We start from the raw sequence: 25,605 nt of genomic DNA, 5'->3' as shown, positions 1-25,605 counted from the left end.
ACATGTGATTTAAGTGCAACTTTTGAGGCGATTTTTTTTTGTGTTTTATGATGGTCTAAACCCAAAATTTTAATAATATGTATATTTATCAGAGTTGTGCTCCAGTGGAACTCCACCAGAGTAGCGGGAAACTGGGAAGTTAAGAATTACAAACAAGATTATTGTAGTATCAGGGAAGTTAAGAATTACAAACAAGATTATTGTAGTATCAGCACCTAGTATCAGGTCAGACAATTTGGTTATAATTTACGACTTGGCAACAACATCAAACCACACTTGAATTTAGCAGTGGTAAAAGTTTTTCTAGCGGCACAATTTCCTATATATGGTTAACTATTGTGTTCATTAACATTTCATCAATCCATCCCACAATGATAGAGGAAATTCTTGTGCTATTGATCTTAATTGATTAACAATTACTTGTGCAGTATTAGAATTCTCTATATTAACGTGCTAAGACTTTTACCTCCAATTTCCAGATTTAAAGTCACTTTTTTTATCCCTTTCTATTGACTAGATACGAATGAAAGCCGCTAACCGGTCCAGAAGTAATTTTTGGATAGAAATCGTTATAAATTTCGAAGTATTTGGTACGGTAGGCTCTGGTCTAAAAAACAGCATAGTAAAAAGATATCAGCGAAAAACGAGTCCAAATTGTTGCATTTATAGACGACGGAATGCTCTCACCGAATATGTTCGAATTGAGTGTGGTAACTAAGAAACTCAATATAAAATGCCAAAAATATACAAGTTAATAAACACGGTGCTCCTTAACTAATTTTAAATGGAAGGTGCTTACACCTTTTTGCAGATTCTGAAACTACAATGCTCATAGATGAGAAATATCAAGAAACAAAAAAAAATCGCCGGGGGCATTTTCAAATAAATCGCGATTTAAATTCACATTTTTAGGGGTTCTTTAGGTTTTCACGAAAAATATCCAAGAAAATATTGTCATTTTCCCCAGAAATCGTCTTCGAACTTTTTTGAGTTTTCGGATTTGAGTGACTTGACAGCGGCAATTGAGTAATCCGCCGTCTATAAATTCATTATGCTTTGGCTTGACGGTTGTAATAGGTTTAACAGTAAATGCTTGGTCTGTTCCAGAACTGCAATAATCTACTAATTTTTACTATTTGTTCGATAACATAAAGGAAAAATTGTTGTCGGAGTAAAAATGTGTAGATTTTTGCAGGTTCTGGAACAGGCGTGCTATTTACTTTTTTATATATCCTCTATTTGTTATAATTCTTTTAAATTTGTTTCTTGACAAAGTAGTAACATTTTTCGTACGTTTTAAATTTGAAGAGTTCCCATCTCAGCTACCACCACAACAATTAGTTTAGTATTCCGTCATTCTATTCTTCGTAAACAAACCATTTTCGTGCTTACAACTGAAGACAATTTTTAATTTTTACATTATTTTCTCTTATCTATCTTCTTTGCAGCACTTAGACTCCTTCGCATCTGGGGAAAGGAAAGAAAATAATTTTTGGAAATAAATTCGATAACACATTTGTTTCGGCAAAAAGTGAGAAAAGCTATAAAAAACCCAAAACAAAACAAAAACAAAATCCTTTTGTTTCAATCGTCATTCGTGAACTGTCAAATGGAATGAATGAAAAACAATAACAAAAACAACAAAAGAAAATAAGAAATAGTGTTTGTGTGCTAGTGCGTGCGTCGTATGTGAATAACACAATGAAAGAAAATAAGAGAGAAGAAGAAAATCGCAGAATATGTAGACATTTTACAATTTTCTGAACAAACGTGTGGAAATTAAATTTTTTTGAGGAAGAAAAAACTAACAAATGGTTCATACAATAAAGAAGTGGTTGAATGTGAACAATATTCTTTTTTTACAATAAAGTGTTGAATTGTAAATGTAAAGTATTGTCCACCGTAATGGAGTTATTGAGTAATACTTCATCGCCCACTATTAGTAACAGAAGTTCAACGACGACACCTGGCGAATCCTTATACCAACTGCAATCAGCGAATGCAAATAATTTAGTTCACGAAGCAATGGCTACTGCATCAGCAGGTGGAGGTGGAACAGTTGGTAGTGATGCCAGTGGAGCAGATGTTGTTGTGTCTCAGGCACAACAGACGTTGGAAGAAGCCTTTTTACCACGTCTTGAATTAAAATTGCCTAGATCATCTAGCAGCAGTGAGAGTGAGTCAGAGGAGGCCATAAATACAACAGCTGGCACATCGGCCGATGGTAATGGAGATAGGGTGGCTTCACCACCTCCAAATTGTGCCATTTGCTTGGGTCGTTGTAAAAATAAATGTTTCACCGATTCTTGTATGCATCAATTTTGCTTCAAGTGTTTGTGCGAGTGGAGCAAAGTGAAACCGGAGTGCCCACTGTGCAAGCAAACCTTCAAGTCGATTATACACAATGTAAAATCGGAGGATCAATTCGAAGAGTATCATGTCCAACCGCCTACTGTACAAATTGCTCAATCACAATTTGAAATGGACCTTACCCAGATGCGTATCTTTGGCGTGGTTAGCCAAAAGTAAGTGAAAATTAGAAAAATGATTTAAACACTTATTATAAATTTATATTTTCTTCTTCTAGTATTGGACGCAATGAATCCTGGAATAATAATCCTGTAAATCCAAATATTATGTATGCTCTCGCTCCTACAGCAGCTGGTGCTGCTAGCAATAATCGTTCCATGGCCGTTGGTAATTTGCGTAACCAATATGTTTATCGTGCCGAATTATTGGATTTATATCGTCAAGAGTATCCGGACAGTACACTAAGCCAATTGTGGCGTCGTTATGTCTATGATCGAAAATTGTACGCCCTACCAGTTTGTGATATAACTGGACGTTTTCGAGATAGTAGCTCTCAGTATTATAGGTAAGTTTTATAAATGTTTGTATTCATTTATTATTGAAAGTTCGAAACAAACACAATTACTAGATCTATGAGGGAAGTCTGTCATATTTTACAGTTGAGATTTTTGGGCAAAATACGAATTTACATGCAACCTCCCGATTCTTTTGACATTTTTACATTTTTACCATATATATCTCTTTGTCGTGAATACATTTCATACTTCCAAAGATATAAGCCTTCAAAATTCCAAAAAATCTCGTAGCCACGCAAGTCTTAAATTCCCCTCAGAAGGCCAACTATTGGGACAAACTTATAATTTATAAGAAAATTTAGTTATCGTAGCCGACTTTTGCACATGTGCATAGGAAATGTTACAATTTTTATGGAATTTTTTGGACTAAGTGCGGTTGGACACTGCCCAATATTTTGTTTTTAATTTTTACCACAGAGATATGGAACTTGAAAGTAGAAACATATTATTGGCTTATTTTGAAGGAGAGGTAGTATAAAGCTCTCTCAGGTGAAAGAAAGAACTAAAAAATATTGATAGTTTCTTTAAAAAAAAAATATGTGAAGAATGAGTTTCTTTTGGTCTGTACAACTAGGGATAACCCCTTAATAGATGGATGCAACAATATAGCTCAGCTTCACTCGAAGATCTTAAGTACATTGTGTTCATCCTGGATAGGTTTGAAGATGGCAATGAAAATATTGGTTGTTGGATTTTGGATGAAGAAGAATATGTTTTGTTAAACGGTTTTATTTAACTCAGCCTGTTTGTTTTATTCTTGGGTCAAATTTAGTACATCAAATTTCACCCTCTTCCTGTCAACCGATTAACCTGAAATTTTGTATACACTTTGGACTTTGGGGGCAATACAATTATGTTTATTCATTATCACTATAAATTCAAGATGGCGGCCGCTACAAAATGGCGGATAACGTAGGTTTTATCAATTCCATCAATATGGGTATCAAATGAAAGTGCTCAACCAGTAGAATACAATGTACTATATAAAATTAAAATCCAAGATGGCGGCCCCTACAAAATGGCGAATAACTTACAGCGAATCACATTAAAAGTATCCACATCAATTTCTTTTATTAAAACTGCTATTGCGAAGAGATAATTAATAATGCCGACTTCATTCTTTTTTCTTTGCATTATTTTTATATGTCTTGACCTAAATATTATAAGATAAAATTAACGAAATTCTGATGAATTTAGATAATAAATTAAAAATTGTTAATATCATCGATTTTTATCTCACAGTGAAAATATCCACTCCAAAAGTAAAAATTATAAACATCACCGATTTTTATCTCACAGTGAAAAGTATCCACTCTAAAAGTTTTATGAAACCATAAGGATTTCTTAGCGATTTAGCATTCGGTATGACATCCTTTGTTATCCTATACAGCTTTTAGACATTTTGTCAAATATTGTTGTTAGAGTGGACACTTTTCACCGTGAGATAAAAATCGGTGATGTTTACAATTTTTACTTTTGGAGTGGATACTTTTCACTGTGAGATAAAACTTACCTGAATTTCGTTAATTTTTATAATATTTAGATCAGCCCTGCTCAATACGGTGAAAAATTTACACCAGCTATGTCACACATACAGTTTGTCAAGTAATTGTTTTCGAACCAAGAAAACTAACATTTTTCTGTATTAATTTATGAAAAATGACTGATAATTGGGATAAAAATGTCGGGTTTTTTGCAAAAAATAGTTGGTAGACTTATTAAAGACAAGATAGGATGTATAAATAAAAAATTGACCCAGGTAGTCCAACAAAACCCATAACAACATATAATTCAAACTGTCAAATAAATGTTTTCGAAATTTAATGGAAGTTCCAAAATAATCCATATTTTTGGTAAATTCTTGAAAATCATGGCATTTTATGAATGTTATTCTTAAAAAGGGTTAACTACTAACAAGTATCAACAATTTTAGGTGTAGAATATCCCTACTAGGAGGGTTACCATATGGACCAAGGGAGTACCAGGTCATATTACATGTAAACAGGGTCCTATAGGTCTTACTCCGGAAATATCTGAAAAGTAAGTCGTTTTATGAGTTTTTTAGTTCACGAGGATGGACTGCCATCAAATACAATAAATATTACCTACAGCATAATTAGATCAGAAGGGTTGCCAGATCGACTAAAAAGGTACCAGGTTATATAAACAGTGAACGAGGCCACCTGTGCCCCGAAACTGGGCACCGAAGTTTGTTTCTTTACTTAAAATTAATTAAGAGATAATGGCATTTCACTAAACAATCGGAAATATCGAAGTAGGAGACCAATATTGCTTAGAAATGTATGGGGTAGAGGTTTCGACAGTTTTCAGAAATGCATACTTCGACCTATTGGACACATTTCGCGTACACTGCAGTACTACTGTAGTAAATTTTTAAGGGGAAAATTATGTTGATGGGTAAATAATGCTTCAGTGTTAGCATGGAAGCAAAAAAAACTTAGAGAATTCCTCTGAACTCGCTATAAACAGTTGAAATCGGAAGTCTATTAAAAATCAGCATAGACTGACAATATCTTATACACAGTCTTACATAAGTATACGTACGCCCTATAAATCTCGGGTTTTAGAAAAAGTAATGATATTTATGAAATTCCAAGTACACAGGTTTATTTCGTCTCACTAATAAACAATATTTAATACAACAAAAGAATATTCCATAATATAAATAACGGTAAATTTTACAAAAACCAAAAAATGATACTTACAAAAGTATACATACGCCCCAAGGAAATTGAGTATTATCGCACAATTAATGGAATTAGCAGCAAAATTTATACATTTTATTGTTTTGGCGAATGTGTCTGGGTGTCCGGGATATATTTTAGAGAAAAAAAAATAATTTTTGGGTGTTAAGTGCCGTTATTTAATGCCAAACTTCTTGTATAGCTCATTAAAGCGGACCCTTGCTGATTTCTTTCCGTTTTAGGTATTTGAGTATACAAAAGCCACAATATTAGTGTCAGATTATAGATTTTGAGATCCTAGAAAGCTTTTTAGTTAACCTTGTGCATAACACACCTTCCTGGGTGTCGATAAATTCACATTTTTCCTAGGATATCTCAGGAAGTTAATAGTTTCCTCGGAATTCTTGGCTCAAATTACATACAGAAGACCTTGAATTGTATTTTAATATGGTGTTATATAATCCTTGGACACCAATTGAATCAGAAATGTGAAATATTCTGTTAAAAACCTGCTCACAAAGCATCAAAATATAATCACTACCAAAAAGCATGAAATTTACACTGTGAACAACGTAGTTTTCGTATTATAACCATTACCGTCAATATAGGGTCGGAAAGTATCGGATAATTGTACATTTCTGATTCAATTGGTGTCCAAGGATTATATAACGCCATATTAGAACACAATTCAAGGTCTTCTGTATGTAATTTGAGCCAAGAATTCCGAGGAATCTATTAACTTCCTGAGATATCCCAGGAAAAATGTGAATTTATCGACACCCAGGAAGGTGTGTTATGCACAAGGTCAACTAAAAAGCTTCCTAAGATCTCAAAATCTATAATCTGACACTAATATTGTGGCTTTTGTATACTCAAATACCTAAAACGGAAAGAAATCAGCAAGGGTCCGCTTTAACGAGCTATACAAGAAGTTTGGCATTAAATAACGGCACTTAACACCCAAAAATTATTTTTTTTTTTCTCTAAAATATATCCCGGACTCCCAGACACATTCGCCAAAACAATAAAATGTATAAATTTTGCTGCTAATTCCATTAATTGTGCGATAATACTCAATTTCCTTGGGGCGTATGTATACTTTTGTAAGTATCATTTTTTGGTTTTTGTAAAATTTACCGTTATTTATATTATGGAATATACTTTTGTTGTATTAAATATTGTTTATTAGTGAGACGAAATAAACCTGTGTACTTGGAATTTCATAAATATCATTACTTTTTCTAAAACCCGAGATTTATGGGGCGTACGTATACTTATGTAAGACTGTGTATATGCATTTCTAAGCGAATTTTGTACTTTTATGTCGTTTTTTGGTTTATGTTGGGGAATTCCCTTATCCCTTAATTCAATTTGAGTTAAATAAACAAATTTTAAGCCCTGGTTATGGATCCAGATGGCCTCGTTTACTGTTTATATAACCTGTCACCTTTTAGTAGATCTGGCAACCCCCCTGATCTATTTATTCTGTATGTAATATTTATTGTAATTGATGGCATTCCATCCTGGCGAACTAAAAAAACTCATAAAACGTCTTAGTTTTCAGATATTCCCGGTATAAGACCTGTAGGACCCTGTTTACATGTAATATGACCTGGTACTCCCTTGGTCCATATGGTAACCCTCCTAGTAGGGATATTCTATGCCTAATATTGTTGATACTTGTTAGTAGTTAAACCTTTTTAAGAATAACTTTCATAAAATGTCATGATTTTCAAGAATTTACCAAAAATATTGGTTATTTTGGCACCTCCATTAAATTTTGAAAACATTTATTTGACAGCTTGAATTATATGTAGTTATGGGTTTTCGTTATTTTTTGTTGGACTACGTGGGTCAATTTTTTATTTATACATCCTATCTTGTCTTTAATAAGTCTACCAACTATTTTTTGCAAAAAAACCGACATTTTTATCCCAATTATCAGTCATTTTTCATAAATGAATATAGGAAAATTTTAGTTTTCTTCGTTCGAAAACAATTACTTGACAAACTGTATTCTTATGCTCGTTCGCTCAGTTGCTGTTGAGCATAGATGGGCTTTCTCGCACGCCAGCGTTGCTGTGGTTTGTTTCTCTTTTTCGTTGTTACAACATAAATAAACATTTACGGATTGTTTTTTTATTGTATTGTTTACAAAATTGTTTTTTATAATTGTTTAGATGCCGTCTGTGTCTTAAAAATATTAAAAAACGTAAAAAATGCTAACAAAAAGGCTGTTTTAATTTTTCCCTTAAAGCGTATTTAAGAGTAATTTTGACCATCTATGCTGTTGAGTCGTCAACAAAACAACACGCCAGAGGAAAGTGTGCGACGATATTCATGTATGCATGCTCAGTTGCTGTTGAATCGTTTAACAAAACAACACGCTAACGGAAAGTGTTCGACAAAGTGTTGCTCACACACACAACAACAGATGCTGGTTTTGAGCAGGGCTGATTTAGATCAAGACACTAATGTAAATAATATTTTTTATCAATCCCCAATATGGGTATCAAAATAAAAGGGATTGACAAGAAGAATACAGTGCACTATACAAACTCAATATTTTAGATAGGCGCAGCCACTAAATGGCGTATAATTAAGATTTAAATTTAGAAATTGAATCTGTAATCTGTATCTGATTAATCCACCACCCAAGTCAAGATTTTGTATCGTGTTGAGGACTGTATGGCGTTAGGGTGGCTAAAAATGATACGTCGTTAGCGGTACACCACCCAAGTTAAGGTGAAAGGTTAAAACGCGCCGAGAACTGTATGACATTAGAGTGGATAAAAATGATATGTCGTTAGCGTTTTCCCCTCAAGACTCAGGCGCATCTTGTTGTACATAGCCTTGCCCCTTTATTGGACCTCTGGGGGGTCGACCGTTTAAATGTCCATTACTCGTGGGAACAAAATAGTAAAAAAAAAATTAAAAAATATAAACACAAATAAAAATAGGTTAAAAACTTTTTAAGTTAAAAGGTTTTATGTTAAACATACATTGCAATGTTTAAGATAAATGTACTAAAAACCAAAAAATAAAAATAGGTAAAAAAACTTTTTAAGTTAAACGGTTTTATGTTAAACAAAAATTGCAATATTTAACATGAATGTACTAAAAACCAAACAATAATAAAATAGATACAGTCGTGGGAATTATAAACATACAGTTTGTCAAGTAATTGTTTTCGAACCAAGAAAACTAATGTTTTTCTGTATTAATTTATGAAAAATGACTGATAATTGGGATAAAACTGTCGGGTTTTTTGCAAAAAATAGTTGGTAGACTTATTAAAGACAAGATAGGATGAATAAATAAAAAATTGACCCACGTAGTCCAACAAAAAATAACGAAAACCCATAACTACATATAATTCCAGCTGTCAAATAAATGTTTTCGAAATTTAATGGAGGTTCCAAAATAACACATATTTTTTCAAAATTCTTGAAAATCATGACATTTTATGAATGTTATTCTTAAAAAGGGTTAACTACTAACAAGTATCAACAATATTAGTCATAGAATATCCCTACTAGGAGGGTTACCATATGGACCAAGGGAGTACCAGGCCATATTACATGTAAACAGGGTCCTATAGGTCTTAAACCGGTAATATCTGAAAACTATGGCGTCTTATGAGTTTTTTAGTTCACTAGGATGGATTGTCATCAACAAAAATAAAAATTACCTGCAGCATAACTAGATCAGAAGGGTTGCCAGATCGACTAAAAAGGTATCAGGTTATATAAACAGTGAACGAGGCCACGTAGGCCCTAAAACAGGGCACCGAAGTTTGTTTTTTTTACCTAATATTGATTAAGAGATAATGACATTTCACTAAATAATCGGAAATATCGCAGTAGGAGACCAATATTGCTTAGAAATGTATGGGGTAAAGGTTTCGACAATATTCAGAAATGCATACTTCGACCTATTGGACACATTTCGCGTACTCTGCAATACTACTGTAGTACATTCTTAAGCGAAAAATTATGTTAATGGGTAAATAATGCTTCAGTGTTAGAATGGAAGCAAAAAACATGGAGAATTCCTCCGAACTGGCTATAAACAGTTGAAATCGGAGGTCTATTAAAAATCAGTATAGACTGACAATATCTTATATATTCATTTCTAAGCGATTTTTGTACTTTTAAGTCATATTTTGGTTTATGTTGGAGAATTCCCTTATCCCTTAATTCAATTTGAGTTAAATAAACAAATCTTAAGCCCTGGTTATGGATTTAGGTGGTCTCATTTACTGTTTATATAACTTGGTACCTTTTTCGTACATCTGGCAACCCTCCTGATTTTATTATTCTGAAGGTAATCTTTATTTTTGTTGATGACAATCCATCCTAGTGAACTAAAGAAACTCATAAAACGTCTTAGTTTTCATATATTCCCTGTTTAAGACCTATATGACCCTATTTACATGTAATATGACCTGGTACTCCCTTGGTCCATATGGTAACCCTCCTAGTAGGGATATACTATGACTAATATTGTTGATACTTGTTAGTAGTTAACCCTTTTTAAGAATGACATTCATAAAATGTCATGATTTCAAGAATTTTGCAAAAATATGTGTTATTTTGGAACCTCCATTAAATTTCGAAAACATTTATTTGACAGCTGGAATTATATGTAGTTATGGGTTTTCGTTATTTTTTGTTGGACTACGTGGGTCAATTTTTTATTTATACATCCTATCTTGTCTTTAATATGTCTACCAACTAATTTTTGCAAAAAACCCGACATTTTTATCCCAATTATCAGACATTTTTCACAAATTAATACAGAAAATTATTAGTTTTCTTAGTTCGAAAACAATTACTTGACAAACTGTATGCACAGACTAGACTAGACCGTTTAACTTAAAAAGTTTTTTTTTACCTATTTTTATTGATCGATGGTTTGAACCGGAATATATAGAGCAAAGCAAGTTAAGTAGTAATGTGTTTTTGCCAAGCCATGATAATTCTTTTTGACAAATTTAAAAAAAAAGGATAATGTACATATCGACACCTCCAAAAAATAGTATGCTAAGTCTGAAAAGTGAGTTTTGCAGGAGAAGCTCTCAAAGTTTACAGTTTTCTTTGACCTTCACTACTATTCTGAGTGAACATTTGTTTATAACTTCTGTTCGGATTGAGCGATCATTACCAAAATTTGACAGAATTTAAGTTAAAGGACGTAAAATGTAAAAATGTAAAGAACTTGAAAACATGCTAAGTCGACTTAGCATACTATTGTTTGGAGGCGTCGATATATATAATAATAATGTATCCCGTATCTTCCCAGAGGTACGTGTATTCTTGTGTGCAACAAGGGGCTCGTGCAAAGCAGATGTTCGACCATATCTTTCTCTTCAGCATCAAGTCCTGATTTTAAGTCCGGTAACCAATACTGGCAATTTTCTTATAGCAAGAATCTCTTCTTAAAAGACGCTACAGGTATTATTAAGCTTAAATGAGTGCTTTCCTCCACCTTGTATCCATCTTTGTAATTTGCCAGACTGTTCGCCGGAGGTTTACATTCAGTTCAAATGGAAAAATTACGGAGACGGAGTCAATCCTGAATGCAAATATTTTGTTGACGCCAAAACAATTGTCATGAGCCCAGCTAGACAGTAGTACCAGAGCACTTGCGTAATGTCAGACAGACCCACTTATCAGTACTAGTTAAAACATTTTAACCCTTCGTTGGACACCGATATTGTTTGTCACATTCGTAACACATGAGTCTGGCCAGACCCATGTAATAAATATAAATTTTTTAGTAAACTTAATGAATATTTTCGTATAAAAAGTTGTAGAATATGTTTTAAGGATCCTAATCTTACATATATAATCGTTATTTGTCAAAAAACATACCTAAAAACACTAAATTTAATTAATTTTATCAAGGTAGTAAAAACGGACATATGCCTATGGAGTAAAAATTCGAACTTTTCTTGTCTCTATGCTCGAAAATCCTATTTATATATAACTCCAATGCACTATATTTTATTTTGGGGTATTACTCTGAATGAATAGGGTCTATTTTATAACTTTACAGCTTATTGCAGTGCAATAACGATAATATCAATAGGTAAATGAGGGCATGTGTCCTAAGGACTTTCTTCTAATTCATATGGAGAATCCTATATTTGAACCATTCCACTCCACAAAAAGAGCATAAAGGCTTTGTAATGGGTTTTATTTGTCCAGTTATGTGTAAAATTGTCTAAAATAAATGGGTAACCCTATTTCCAAGGAATTTTTTTTAGGTTGTGGTACGTACACTAATTTCAAACCCATCTCCTACTTTGCGACCTTTTTACGTGCAATTTTGAAGACATGGTAGGGTGAAATGCGATAAATTTCATAAAATGGTATTCATTCTGTCAAATAATGTAGAAAAAATACAATTTTAAGAAAAATTTTGGAAATTTTTCAGTAAAAAATAGGTGGGGTCTGGCCAGACTCATGTGTTACGAATGTGATATGTATGTCAAAAAATCCTTGTAGCTCCTTTTCTGGTCATCCTTTTGATTTCATGTTTCTTTCGTTGGAAAGGTAAGAAAATTTCATGAAGCTACCTGAAATCTCAGGTCCATAGCTTTATTTTAACCCAGTTTAAAATGCAAAATAAAATGAAAAAGGCCTGGCTAGACTCAGGTGTCCAACGGAGGGTTAAATTTTCCATATTCTTTTGAACGTGTCCACCATTTCATGTAATGTGGTTTCTACTGGTTTGCCTTTGATGTATGCCTTTTGAGAACCAATTATCTTGGAATTGGCGGGGGGCGATTTGTATAGAAGGAGAAACCTTAAAAGGCCTGTCGCGTTTCTGATCCTGAGATTTGTTTTATTATAAGTAAAGGATAAAGAAATCCAGCTACAAAATCTCCTGGAATTTTTAATTCGTTAACCCTTTCGGTGAGTCTATGCCATATGGCATAACCAGTTTTTGAAGCCCGTTTTAAGGTAAAATACTTATGGGCACTCTTTTTTTAATAATTTTGTATTTTTCCCTGAAGTGTTATCTAAAAATAATTCGACAAAAATTTTTGATTGGTGGACCCTATACATTGTTATGTCTCAAAGAGCACGCGCTCCTCGTTCGATTTAAAATTTGCATGAAAATACCATCTTATAATTTTATATATTTTATTAACAAAAAAAATTTTTTTGTTAACTTTTTGTATTTAATTTAGTAGCTAATCATTGCCTTAATAATTAAAACGAAAAAAAGATCCGAAATATAGTTCAATGGAGCTGCCAGATTTTTTATATTTCATACTATGCCATATGGCATAGATTTTTCCCAACGGAAATGTTTCACTTTGTTTGACTCCCAGATCTTCTATTGTAAAACCCCTAGATCTTCTATAAGAAGACCTCCAGATCTTGTATAAATAGACCTCCAGGTCTTCTATAAGAAGACCTCCAGATCTTGTATAAGTAGACCTCCAGGTCTTCTATACGAAGACTTCCAGGTCTTCTATAAGGAAACCTCCAGATGATGTATAACAATTCTTGCAGATTTTCTAAAATAACTCCTCCAGATATTATATAAGATGGCCCCCACGTCTTCTACAAGCTGACCTCCAGCCCTTCTATAGGATGACGTTCAGGTGTTCTGTAAGAAGTCCTCCAGTTTTTCTATAAGAAGACCTCAAATCTTCCATAAGAAGACCCTAGGTTTTCTATAAGAAGACCCTAGCTTTTCTATCAGAAGACCTTAGGTTTTCTATAAGAAGACCCTAGGTCTTCTATAAGAGGCTTTAAATGTTCTAAAAGAAGACCTCCAGATATTCTATAAGAAGACCTTCTATGTGAAGACCCCCAAATCTTCTAATAGTAGACCTCCAGATATTCTATGAAAAACCTTCATGTCTTCTATAAGTAGACCTCCTGGTCTTCAATGAGAAGATTTTATGCTTTTCTATAAGAAGGGCCCCTGCTCTTCTATGAGAAGACCATCTGGTTTTTTTATAAGAAGGTCTCCTGCTCTTCTATGAGAAGACGTCCTGCTCTTCTATGAGCAGACCTCCTGCTCTTATATAAGAAGACCTCCTTCTCTTCTATAAGAATACCTCCTGCCCTTCTATATACAAACGTCCTTCTCTTCTACGACGTCCTGCTCTTCTATGAGCAGACCTCCTGCTCTTGTATAAGAAGACCTCCTTCTCTTCTATAAGAAAACCTCCCGCCTTCTATATGCAAACGTCCGGCTCCTCTATGAAAAGACGTCCTGCTCTTCTATGAGCAGACCTCCTGCTCTTATATAAGAAGACCTCCTTCTCTTCTATAAGAATACCTCCTGCCCTTCTATATGCAAACGTCCTTCTCTTCTACGAGAAGACGCTCTGCTCTTCTATGAGCAGACCTCCTGCTCTTGTATAAGAAGTCCTCCTTCTCTTCGATAAGAAGACCTCCTACCCTTCTATATGCAAACGTCCTGCTCTTATATGAAAAGACGTACTGCTCTTCTATCAGAAGCCGTCCTGCCCTTCTATATGCAAACGTCCTGCTCTTGTATGAAAAGACGTCCTGCTCTTCAGAGAGAGGACCTCCTGCTCTTCTATAAGAAGACCTCTTGCTCTACTATAAGAAGACCTCCTGCTCTTCTATAAGAAGACCTCCTGCCCTTCTATATGCAAACGTCCTGTCCTTCTATGAGACGACCTTTTGCTCTTCCAAGAGAAGACATCCTGCTCTATAAGAGGACCTTCTGCTCTTTTATGATAAGACGTCCTGCTCTTCTATAAGAAGACCTCTTCCTCTTCTATGAGGCCTCCTGGTCTTCTATAAGATGAAATTTAATTAAAAACTTGAATATTTTAGTTTTGTTTTTTTTTTTTCCTTTAAATACATTCTATGCCATATGGCATAGTGTCCAAAAACCACTTTTCCAAACAAAATGTTAAAAAATTAGTTTTGATTATTTATATAGTGGGCTTAAGTATATATAAAAATGTAAAAATATATTTTTCAGATCAAAAACAAAAAAGAAGCACCGAAAGGGTTAATAAACAATATAAATATCATGACCTGTTCTTATAAAATGATAGTGAAGTTTGTGTTACTTATTGGTTCTGTCTAAATCAATGGCACTGCAAGGCTGCTCGTATGAGGACAACAGTTACTGACATTATAACGGAATTCATTGGTGCTGTCCAAATTGTAGAAAAATCTCTGCTGAATTCTACGATTTTGCAAAGGATTTACGTTTGGAATTAGATTCAACAAAGGAGGAACTTTCCATAGTCTCCGCCCGTTTTGATAAAATCTCCAATTTGTTTAGTGGACTTATTTGCTCAGTACAATCCCAGGAATCAGAAACTCGACGCGCCCATTAGGGTTTTAAATCAGAGTAGCTCTTTATGCAACGTTTTTCTCTTCGTGGAGGTCTCTGCTACCCAATGACAGATTTTGCGTCTGCTTTTATGGAGTGGACAATATTAATATGTTTTCGGAACGAGGAGTGATTTCATTAAGCTATTGGATACGTTGAATGGAACAAGCTGCAGCTGTCTGATGTGATTGCAGCTTTCCGATGTCCGCCTTTCGTGTTGTACCTATGCTCCTAGGGATTAATCGATGTACATATGTCTTCCATGTGTCATCTTTTTTTGATTTGTTGACAACTTGGCCAACCTTATGAGTGTATGTGGGAATGTCTAAATCTGGTGCTGTTAATTATAGCGGCTGCGAAATCTTATCAAAATAAATTGTGTACTATTTATCACGAACATTTCCGAAGAGCCCCCATTCCATTTTAAGCTCAATTATATGAGACTGTCTCCTCCTCCAACAAAAGTTTTTATAATCGAATTACTCATAAAATGAGGCTACCATTTTATTTTAGTAGGATGTGGTTTGGATTGCAAATCCTTTTGAAACGTTTAAACGTTGTTCGAACGTAGTTCAAGATGGTTTATGGTTATGGTTTACTTTTTAAAAGCAGGAATTCTCATTGATTTTGTAATTGTTGCAAATATTTTTTTATTTTATTTATTTCAAACGGGTAACCAAGCCTTTAAGGCCATTTATGTTACAAAAGCAAAGTTATACCAGACTACACCTAATTCCGAAATTAATCCTTAAAACTAGTTATGGTTTTGTTTTGCGTAAGCTGCAACTATTGTTTCATAGTGTTATGAGATATGTTTTCTGTGTTAAACGTCGTGATCATATTTCTCCTTATGTGAAAGAGTTTCTTGGCTGCACGTTTGAACATTTTTTGAGTTTGCGTTCTATGTTATTCTTCTATAAGGTTTTTAAGTTGAAGACCCCTTTATGTGTGTTGAGTCTGTTCACGTTTTCTCGTTCTGAGAGGAACAAACAGATAATTGTTCCGCAGTTGACTCCTTTTTTGGAAAAATCGTTTTATGTTAGAATTTCGCGTGTTTATAACAATCTGCCACCAAGTCTCAAGACATTTAATTCCTCCTTAAAATGTTACAAGAATAAATTATGTGCTCATTTTAATCGTAATCAAATACAGCGTTCATAAATGTTGTCTTAGTTTGTAATGATATATTGTTGCATAGCTGATTCTATTAATGATTATTTTGTTATATATTTTCATTTCTTAATTTACATGCTTTTGCTTTTATTTATGTTTAATTCTATTCATGATATGCTAAGAAATATTGTTAGATATAAGTATCTGAGAGTAGTTATTGTATAGCTGTTTTTGGAACCGCTCATGGCCCTATGGGCTAGGTTACTGTGTTTGTCAAATAAAAATTAAATTAAAAAATTAAATTAAAATAAAGACATAAAGGTAATTAAACGAATTTCTAATTAAACGGTTTTTATAGTGTTTTTAAAGCATAATCTACTCCAAACAATTAAATTTAGTATCTGAATTTATATTTAAAGGAAAGAAACGTCCGACTTGTTTGCGGAAAAATCATTTTATTGACCCAAACATGAGGGTTTTTAGAAGAAAGTTTGAAGTTTTTCATAATTTTTTAAAAATGTTCCATCTTATCAGCATCCGAAGCTCTCGATTGTATCCGTCGCGGTTGTCTGTGTCATATTCTATCTTATTGCTAAGAAATATGACATAACTGCTCAACTCCTATTGATATTCCGAGATGTTTCAATTATCTGTCAATTTGAACCCTTTTACGCTGTGTCCGCGGAATTATTTATAGGTTTTCTTTGGTTAAAATGATAAGAAAGCGCTTCTTTATCGACCGAAAGAAAATAAAGTGACTGTTCAATCCTGATGACCAAAAATAAATGTCTATTTTTCATAGTACTAAAAAAATTATCATAAAATCATTTCGCGAAGAGGTAGAAACATAATTTTTTCTGTGTTTGATATGGAACATCATAGACTTTAAATCCCACAAGATTAAAAACGTTGATTCATTCGGTTCGGGATAAATAAGGTTACATTAACAAAAATTTAGGTGTTCTATTCTACTGACGTAGAGTGCATTACAATCAGATATCATGAGATCGGGAATAAGTATACAATTTGGTTTTAAAAGAAAGAAGTGATCCCGCATAAAAATATAAAAGACATCTAATATTAACAAAATTGCGAAAACTACAACCAAGAAAGCTCTCGACATATCTTGAAATATGCTGACGCCAACTTATGGAATAAATATACCGTACCACTCTTATTAAACGCAATTTGCGCAGGACATAACCACATGTACCACTTAAAACTTCAATGCCATACAAAAACATAGGCATGAACGCATGAACAGCGCGGACTTTTACAACACGAGGCAGCACGATATAGAACGTGTATAACTTAGGTTAGGTTAGGTTTAGGATGCGTAGCTGCCGTGCTGGCAGCAACTCCACTCGGAGACCTTGAGGTCCATTGTGATCATCCTGACTATTGAATTGTGTGTATTGTATAGATGATGATGTTGTTGTGATGTGATGGTGTGTACATTGGGTTATTTTTTGTGTAGATGAAGAATGTGGCTATGTGTGTTGTTAAAAAGGTGATCCGGTTATTGATTTGGCGATGGTATGGTAGAGATGTAAGATGTGATGCTAGTTATGTATGGGGTGATTGTAGTGCGGCTATAAGGTGATATGGTGTGACTGATGGCTATATGGTGATGTGTGCCCAGCAAACCAATCGTACCGACATCTTAACGAAATCGGAACAAAATTCGGACGATACGTCCGATGTCTGATCCGAAATCGTAACGATATCTTAACGAAAGTTGTATGAAGTGGTTGACATAATTTCGGAACGAAATGTCGGAGCGACATCGTATCGATTTCGATCCGATTTCGTAACGAAATCTGAAGAAAATCCTTGGGAAATTTCTTTCCGACATTCGTTCCGATTTCGGAATCGGTACAAAATCTGAACTATTTCCGCACCGAAAAATCGTTTAGAAATCGGAACGAAATCTGAACGACGCTGCTTCCGAAATTGTTCAGACGTGTCAGACATCCGACATTTGGTTTACTGGGTGCATACAGATGATGATGGTGTGGAATGATTTGTGCATGCAGATGGTGATGGTGTGTTACTGATGGTTATATGGTGATGTGTGCATTAGGGATACGCAGTGGAATGCAATAATCGGTTTTTCGATTATACGGTTTTCGTGAAAAACTTAAAACTCGATTTTCGGTTAGTCGATTATTTGAGAGTGTACTAAAAGTCGACTTTCGATTATTCGTTAACCGCCGAAAACCGATTATAATCGAATATAATCGACCATTTTCGTTGATGCGATCCATGATGTATAAATGTATAAAAAAGTACCGTCCACTACGCGGTTTTAGAACACCCAATAGTCAACTACGACTAATAACCGTCCACGATTAATAGTCGACTACGAATAATAATAGACTACGACTAATGGTCGACTACGAATAATAGTTGACTCCGTCTTTCGAAAGTCGATTAAGAAAAATCGATTATCCGGTTTTCGCACAGTCAATAGTCGACTACGATTTTTAGAAATTTTGCGGCTAATAATCGATTAATCGATTAACTGAAATCGATTTTACGTATCCCTAGTGTGCATACAGATGATGATGGTGTGGAAGAAACGTATGATGAGATGCATGTTATGGATGAGACTGTATGGTGATGTGTGGCTACAGATGGTGATGTATGGCTGTTGAATAACTTTCTAAGTGCAAAGTTAACCTTGGACACAACCATATTAACATGCGCCTCAAAAGTCAAATGTTTTTCATCAATAACACCCAGACAATTTAACTTATTAACAAAATCTATAACATTAATATATGTAGATGGAAATAGCTATTGAACCTTCGGGGATATTGCCAAAATGCGTTGCCTTTGTTTTATTCGCATTAACACTCAATCCATTAACATGAAATTTATAGTATTTTGAAGAACGTTTAAAAACAAAAAAATCACCAAAAACAGCAGCTAAACATCGTCAGTAATTCCTGCAACTAAACAGATCATTAATATACATTATGCACGGCAAGGGACCCAGGGCAGAACCTTGTGGTACCCCACTACTCACAGACATAATACTGGACGTACAATTACTACTACTAACATATTGTTTCCTACAACACAGTTAAGATTACATTAGTCTACAAGAAGAGGAGGAGAATATAAAATGAGTAAAAAACTTCTCAGTCAAGGTAGCGTAATTAATTAATTCGAAAGCCTTTTCGAGATCCATCGACAAAAGAACGCAACAACCACCATCACTGACCCTTTTCCTTATGTTATCAGTCATCCCAACAAGCAATGATGTGGTGCTGCGATTACACTGAAAGCCATGTTGGCGAGAGACGAACTATCCAAATATTCAAGCATTTGCTTCTTCATCACATATTCCATCATTTTAGACCTAATGAGCGTAATCGAAATAGGCTTCAAATCGCCAGTGCCACCATTTTTAGGAATTGGCACAATTTTTGTTATCTTCCAATCAGAAGGAAACACCGACGTAGTCAAGATAGAATTCACGATATGAACAACATAGACACAAACATGGGGAAACACAAGTCGCAAAATTTTTAATTTAAACCCATCAGAACCCATTTAGATTAGTACTATACTTTTATAAAGTCCATTACATTGCATTGTATCTAATGTCTTTACTTTCTATTTTCAGGGATAATCCAGCACAAATACATCGCCTAATGCCGTGGATTAATCGTGATTTGCAGTGTTTGCTGCGACAGTCACAGCATGACGTTAACACCGTTTTAGAATCCATTAATTCGGCCTTAGTCCTCATGAATATCCTTTCGCCGGCATTCCGTCGTCGTTTGCAAGCATATTTGGGCAACAAAACTGCACATTTCATACACGAATTGAACAACTTTGCCAGATCACCATACGATATGATTGGTTATGATCGAGTTGTAGAATACTCACCACAATCCAGTGAGGAAGTCGTCATTGAATTCTCATCATCGGATGATACAACTGATACGGATGAAATTGACGTAGCCGAAGATTCTGCTACACAATCTTTCGCAGTATCGACAAATGGTGGGATTCTTGATAATGATGATGTTGAAAATGTTCCAAGTTATTACAGAGTATTTAATACTCATCTCAACTCTTTTACAGCTATAAATCTGACAATTCATAATCGCTTATCGACGAATACATTACGTCACGGCGTTGATGGAGCAGCCGGACCAAGTGGCTCAGTGCGTTCCGTTGTACAAGATGGAGTTAGTTTGGTGATTGACTTAAGAAATGACCCCGAGGAATCTGCTCCCGTTGATTCCGCAGTATTTGGTAACAACAATACAGAAACTGGGGCTTCGAATTCAAATCAGCCAACAGTTACCGAAAACATCGAACTAACTTCAGGTAGCAGTGATGAATGTGAATTTGTCCTAGAACGTAAACCACCACATTTGCGAACACCAGAAATGGTTAGCTTAGACTCGGCATCCGATTCCGATGTGGTATTTGTTGAGGAAACTAAGCCCTTAAATAAAACCACTTTCAGTACAAGTGAAGCAGAACCGGACAACGAAGACGTCGCTACAGAAAAAACAAAGCGGTCATCATCCAATCGATCTAAAATAACAGCCTTAGTAGAAGCTAAAAAACGTAATCAACAATCTGCTACAAATGCAGCAAGGAATGAGACGCAAAACAATTCAGAGATTTTCAATGTGGGAGCTAGTACATCTGCCGCTTTAAGGTTGTCAATACAACAAAGCAGTGAAAAATCGAGATTAAGGCGTACCAAATATTCCCTGCGTAATGCCAGAACAGACACCACGAATCAGGCCAATCCACCAAAACGTCGGGGTAAACGAATGCCCAGCGAAAGTAGCCACTCCAGCAGTTTCGACTCTTGGTCTTCGCTATCTTCATTTTCAACTGTAGGCAGTGGGATAACAAGCGACTCATCAAGCGACGAGGAATTTACGCTGTCGGCCAATCAAAAACGAAATGCGAAAAAGCGTAGAAGAGTTACAAAATCAAAAAGGAGGAGAAGCAAATGTAGCAGCTCGTCAACAACAAAGCGAAGGAAAGCCAGTAATAACTATGATTCAACAGGCGAAGAAGATGATAACGGCGAGGATGACGACGACGATGAAGATGATAACGGCCACATGGGAAAGAATTTTGCCCTGGTTATGGCAGTGCATGGTCGAATAAATAGACAACAGGAAACTCTACAGAAATCCCGTGCGAATAACCAAACTGATGATGACAACCAAAGTGAGGGAGAAAATTCCTGGCGAGTAAAAGCCGTCAATGAACCTCTTCGAAAACAGCAACAGCAGCAAGCTAAAATTGCCCTCACAAGTAATGGACGCAAACGAAGGTTACGAAAAACGTCACACAAACAGTCGAACGACGGTAAACAACCTAAATTGGATCCCTGTGAATCACAAAGAGATGGTGAGTTGCTTGAAAATGAAAAGTACGCCTTCAAGAATAGTGGAAGTTCGAGCGACGAAAGCGATAACTTGAACTTAAGTGAGTTGAAAACAAAGATTTCGAAAAATTCCACGAGCAATGAAAGCCCCGAATCACCAAACAGTGGTCGTTTACATGACGAAGATGCAGATCCTCCAGAAAGTTCTAATAAAAAAGCCACAACCAATCCTAGTTTAACTCAAACCGAAGAAAGTCTTCATACAACATCCTGTGATTATAACACCACCTCAAATATGCCCACCGTTGTGGAATGTGCCCTTGAAATGCGTAGTTCATCTGATGATGATATTGATAGCAATGCTGCTGGTCACAGCCGTCACATAAGTAAAACTACAATTACCGTTAATTCTGAGAATGCCATAAAAAAAGAGAATTCTAACGAATCTGCTGAAAGTTCAGATAATGTCCAAAATCCAATTGATAATATAAAAAAGGAGGAGAGGGAAGACCCAGAGGACTTAGAAAAAGAAGGCAACACAGAGGCAAATGGGGACAATGAATATAGTAATGAAACAACCAATTTATATTCACCCACAGAACACAATGAAGACCATGAAGATATAAAACTCGAAAATGAAGAAGACGACGATGATGAGGAAGGTGACGAAGATAATGTACATGAAACTGAAACAATATTAAATATGAATATTTCCCACGAATCGAATGTTTTCGATGGGACTAGTATGAGCAATACAACAACAACTGATACAATATTGAACGATGCTGCCGAACAGATTTCACCAGCTGCCGTTAGTTTTTATACTACTCAGTCTTCTTCCTTCAGTACTGCCGATTTTGCTGACGACAATACAATGAATAGTAGTAGTTCGGAAAGTTCAGTATCATCAACTACTACAACATCGAGCAGTAGTAGCAGTAGCACCTTTACCAATGACTTTACGAGTTATCATTTATAAATTATGTGAGTATGTATATGTATTTGTGTTCTGTTTTCGAAGTAAAATTAAATGTAGAAAAAAAGAAATGCTAAAACATTTCAATTTTAAGTTGGACCTTCGCTTTCTTTGCGTGCTAGATATATGTATTTAAAATGTGGCGGAAGGTATGTATGTATATACATATAAGTGTTACTGGAAGGCCTATATAAGGAATAAAAACGGTATTTGTATATGTGCAGTATGCAAAGATCACATTCGAACACCTCTCAAAATTAATAAAATCGTTATTTGTTGCAGATTCAAATGTTTCTAAAGCGAATGCTAATCAAATGCTTGGAAATGCGTAAGCCAAAGGAAGCTTTATAAGCGTGGAATGACATATAACACACAATACTATAACAAAATGCAAAAAACCACACGAAAATATCCGAGTTTTACGTCAATTTTTTTGTGGCGTTTAAACGACCAAGGGTAAGAGAGGGAAGCTGGCGATAATAACTCGAGTTGTTAAATCTGGTTTATAGTACGATTACACTAAAGGTTTTTGCCGGGTTAACCCACTTCGAGTGGATTTATTTGACGTTTGAGCTATGGAATTGACATTTGAAATTCAAACCCACTGGGTTAATCCGGTTAAGTGTAACCGGGGGGTATTAGCCTATTCCAAAAATCAATCTATGCCTATTCCACAAATCCATAATCCGCAAATCTGTAGGATCTGCGTGGAACGCGAATAAGTGCTTTGTATCGTGAGATACTTGCCTGAACCATGTTGTTGTTCTTCTGTTCAATCTGGCTCTGGGTCTATTTCCAGTTCCAGGAATGTGGCAGCTTCGATCGGATGTTTGGCGGGACACTTGAAAAGGTGCTTTATGTCGTTCGGGTCCATGCCGCATACTGGACAGATGTCTTGCACGGCGCGATCGATTTCCTCCCAATAAGAATTTAGGCGACTGCAATATTTCGAGGGTAGTTGAGAAAAACTACTCCGATTTGTCGGTGTAGCTGACGCTCCTCAGCTGCGATAGATGGGTATGTACTCCGAGGATTTAATTCACACTATATTTGCTTATGTCCTTAGCAACTGCATCCATGTGAATGCTACATAAACCGACTTAATATGCTTGTGATCTAGGGGTTCTCTCCTGTATCGTTGGACCTATCCCTCGAGAGCGTGGATATCCTTCCTGATGTGCCTGAATGTGTCGGGCCTAAAACCAGATGGTGATTGGGATGGCTCTCACGGTAACACCCAAGCAAGTACTGCACCGAAAGCATCTCATTTTGTTGCTGCACTGGAAGAATCGTTACCTCCTCATGTATATAGTCCACTGAAGGCTTTCGGAGGCAACCTGTTGTTGTTCTCAGGGCGGCATTCCGACAGGTTTGAATCTTTTCCAATTCGTATCACATAATCCCTGGGACCAAACTGGAGCCGCATAGCTTACCACAGACGGACCTATCGCGTTATATGTGGTCAACAACAAGGTTTCTTTATCTGCGCCCCAAGTGCTGCCGGCTAGGCACTTGAGGACCTTGTTCTTGCTTTTCAGTTTGTCACAGATAGCTGTGGCCTTCGCGCACTACTTGAATGTAGTGTCGAATGAGACCCCTAAATGTTGGGGCAGTTAGTGGTCGGAATTCTGGTACCGTCGAGTACGACATTCAACTCTCTTCCAAACTGCGCTGTCCATGTGGTGAACAGAAATCTGCATATCCCTCGAGTGGAAAAAGGTGGTAAGATCGGTTAAATAGGAATTCAGTCTATTACAGATGCCATCAGGGATGGTACCAGACGCCAGGATCGTGCAATCATCCGCATACGTTACGTTCTCGATGCCGTCTGGAGGGGGCGGAATACAGGAGAGGTAGAGGTTAAACAGTTCCGGAGATATAACCCCACCTTGAGGAAGTCCCTGTTTCACACTACGAGGTTTGGACTTCTTGTTCCTGAATTCCACACGTATAGTTGACTATTCAAGCTTGGCCGGAGGGTTGTCTGCTCAATGTCCTCAAACAGCGTGGAGTGCCTGATTATCAAAGGCCTTTGATAAGTCAAGCGCCACCATCACTGTTCTATCACACGGCGCTCTCTGGTTAAGTCCTTGACAAATGTATGTTCTACTTATGGAATCCATGCTGATGATCGGCAACTTGATAGCTATTTCCGATACTGGGGAGGACTAAGGCCTCAAGGGTCTTTGCTACGGGCGACAAAGGCGAAATCGGCCTGTACGATTCACTTTTGCTGGCATCCTTGTCTGCTTCCGTAGCGGGAACACCCTGCCCATTTTTCAGACTTCGGGACAATGAGGGTGGCTAGCGACAAGTTGAGAACTTTGGTGAGATACTCCACTCCCGGCTCATCCATCTGCTTCAGCATTACCAAGAAGAGATCTGATGCGACGTAACACTCTTCTCTTTGCCCTGTCACTCTCGGGGTGCTCGACAAACTGTCGATTGATGATTTTTTTCTCTATCGCAAAAAAAGTTTCCGCACCAAATGCATTGAAGTTCAGTAATGCATTATTTAATTTTATTTGTTATACTGACATATACGCTTTTCGTATTAACTTATTAATAGTTTTAATCTAATTTAAAATCAATCTCGAACCATTCTGGACCAATTAGTTATCAAATCGCGATATTTCAGAGCATTTAATGCACTTTTGACAATATTGACATTTTTTGTTTTTCTTTATAAACTCGCGAATTTTATGTTCATATTTACTGTACCTATCGGACAAGGGAATATGTGGTCATTTGTAACGAATTCGCGAAAGTAACCGACTGTTTTTAATGAATTTGCCTATGAGAATTGTATTTGTTTTCTATAAATATTTATTCAAACAAAGCAAATTTAAATTTTTAAATAGAAAAAATATCAAAAGGGCTTTAGTAATCGCAGTCGGTGCGGAAACTTTTTTCACCGAATCGAACTAAAACACGCGTTTTCGTTATCAGGCCAATATTCCGCACATGGCACTGGCGTGCGTGGTATTTTTTTGTTGTTATACCCCTATTGCTCACCTCTTCGGGTCAGTCAACGTAACGTCGTGACTGAGGTCCTATCTTCTCTTCTTCCAGGGTTCGAGAGTGACTTAACCGTTGCCCACAATTCACGTATACCGGCTCCAATATTGCAACTCTTCAGATGATTTAACTACTTGTTCCGCTTATGGTCGCCGACCAGCCTGTTAATTTCCAGTGTCAGCTCCCTGA

The 25,605-nt window shown here is 35.9% G+C and overlaps 1 protein-coding gene across 2 annotated transcripts in view; it reads left to right on the top strand.

The window, feature by feature from the left end:
• Topors (Topoisomerase I-interacting protein) overlaps nt 1-25,605 on the top strand; it is a 31,524-nt gene that overhangs the window by 3,773 nt on the left and 2,146 nt on the right. Inside the window, exons 2-5 of one of the 2 annotated variants that reach the window (XM_073957545.1) lie at nt 1,449-2,525; nt 2,588-2,875; nt 19,683-20,065; nt 20,147-22,406. In XM_073957545.1, coding sequence (XP_073813646.1) covers nt 1,906-2,525; nt 2,588-2,875; nt 19,683-20,065; nt 20,147-22,401 — 3,546 coding nt within the window. In that variant the 5' untranslated portion in view covers nt 1,449-1,905 and the 3' untranslated portion in view covers nt 22,402-22,406. Of the gene's footprint in view, nt 1-1,448; nt 2,526-2,587; nt 2,876-19,682; nt 22,407-25,605 lie in introns of both variants that reach the window. The other variant, XM_073957544.1, reaches the window with a different exon arrangement.

The sequence above is a fragment of the Musca autumnalis genome, unplaced genomic scaffold (assembly GCF_047663935.1).
Source record: "Musca autumnalis isolate F117 unplaced genomic scaffold, ASM4766393v1 scaffold_5, whole genome shotgun sequence".
Taxonomy (NCBI): Eukaryota; Metazoa; Arthropoda; class Insecta; order Diptera; family Muscidae; genus Musca; species Musca autumnalis.
This window is presented reverse-complemented; position numbering and strand designations above follow the sequence as displayed.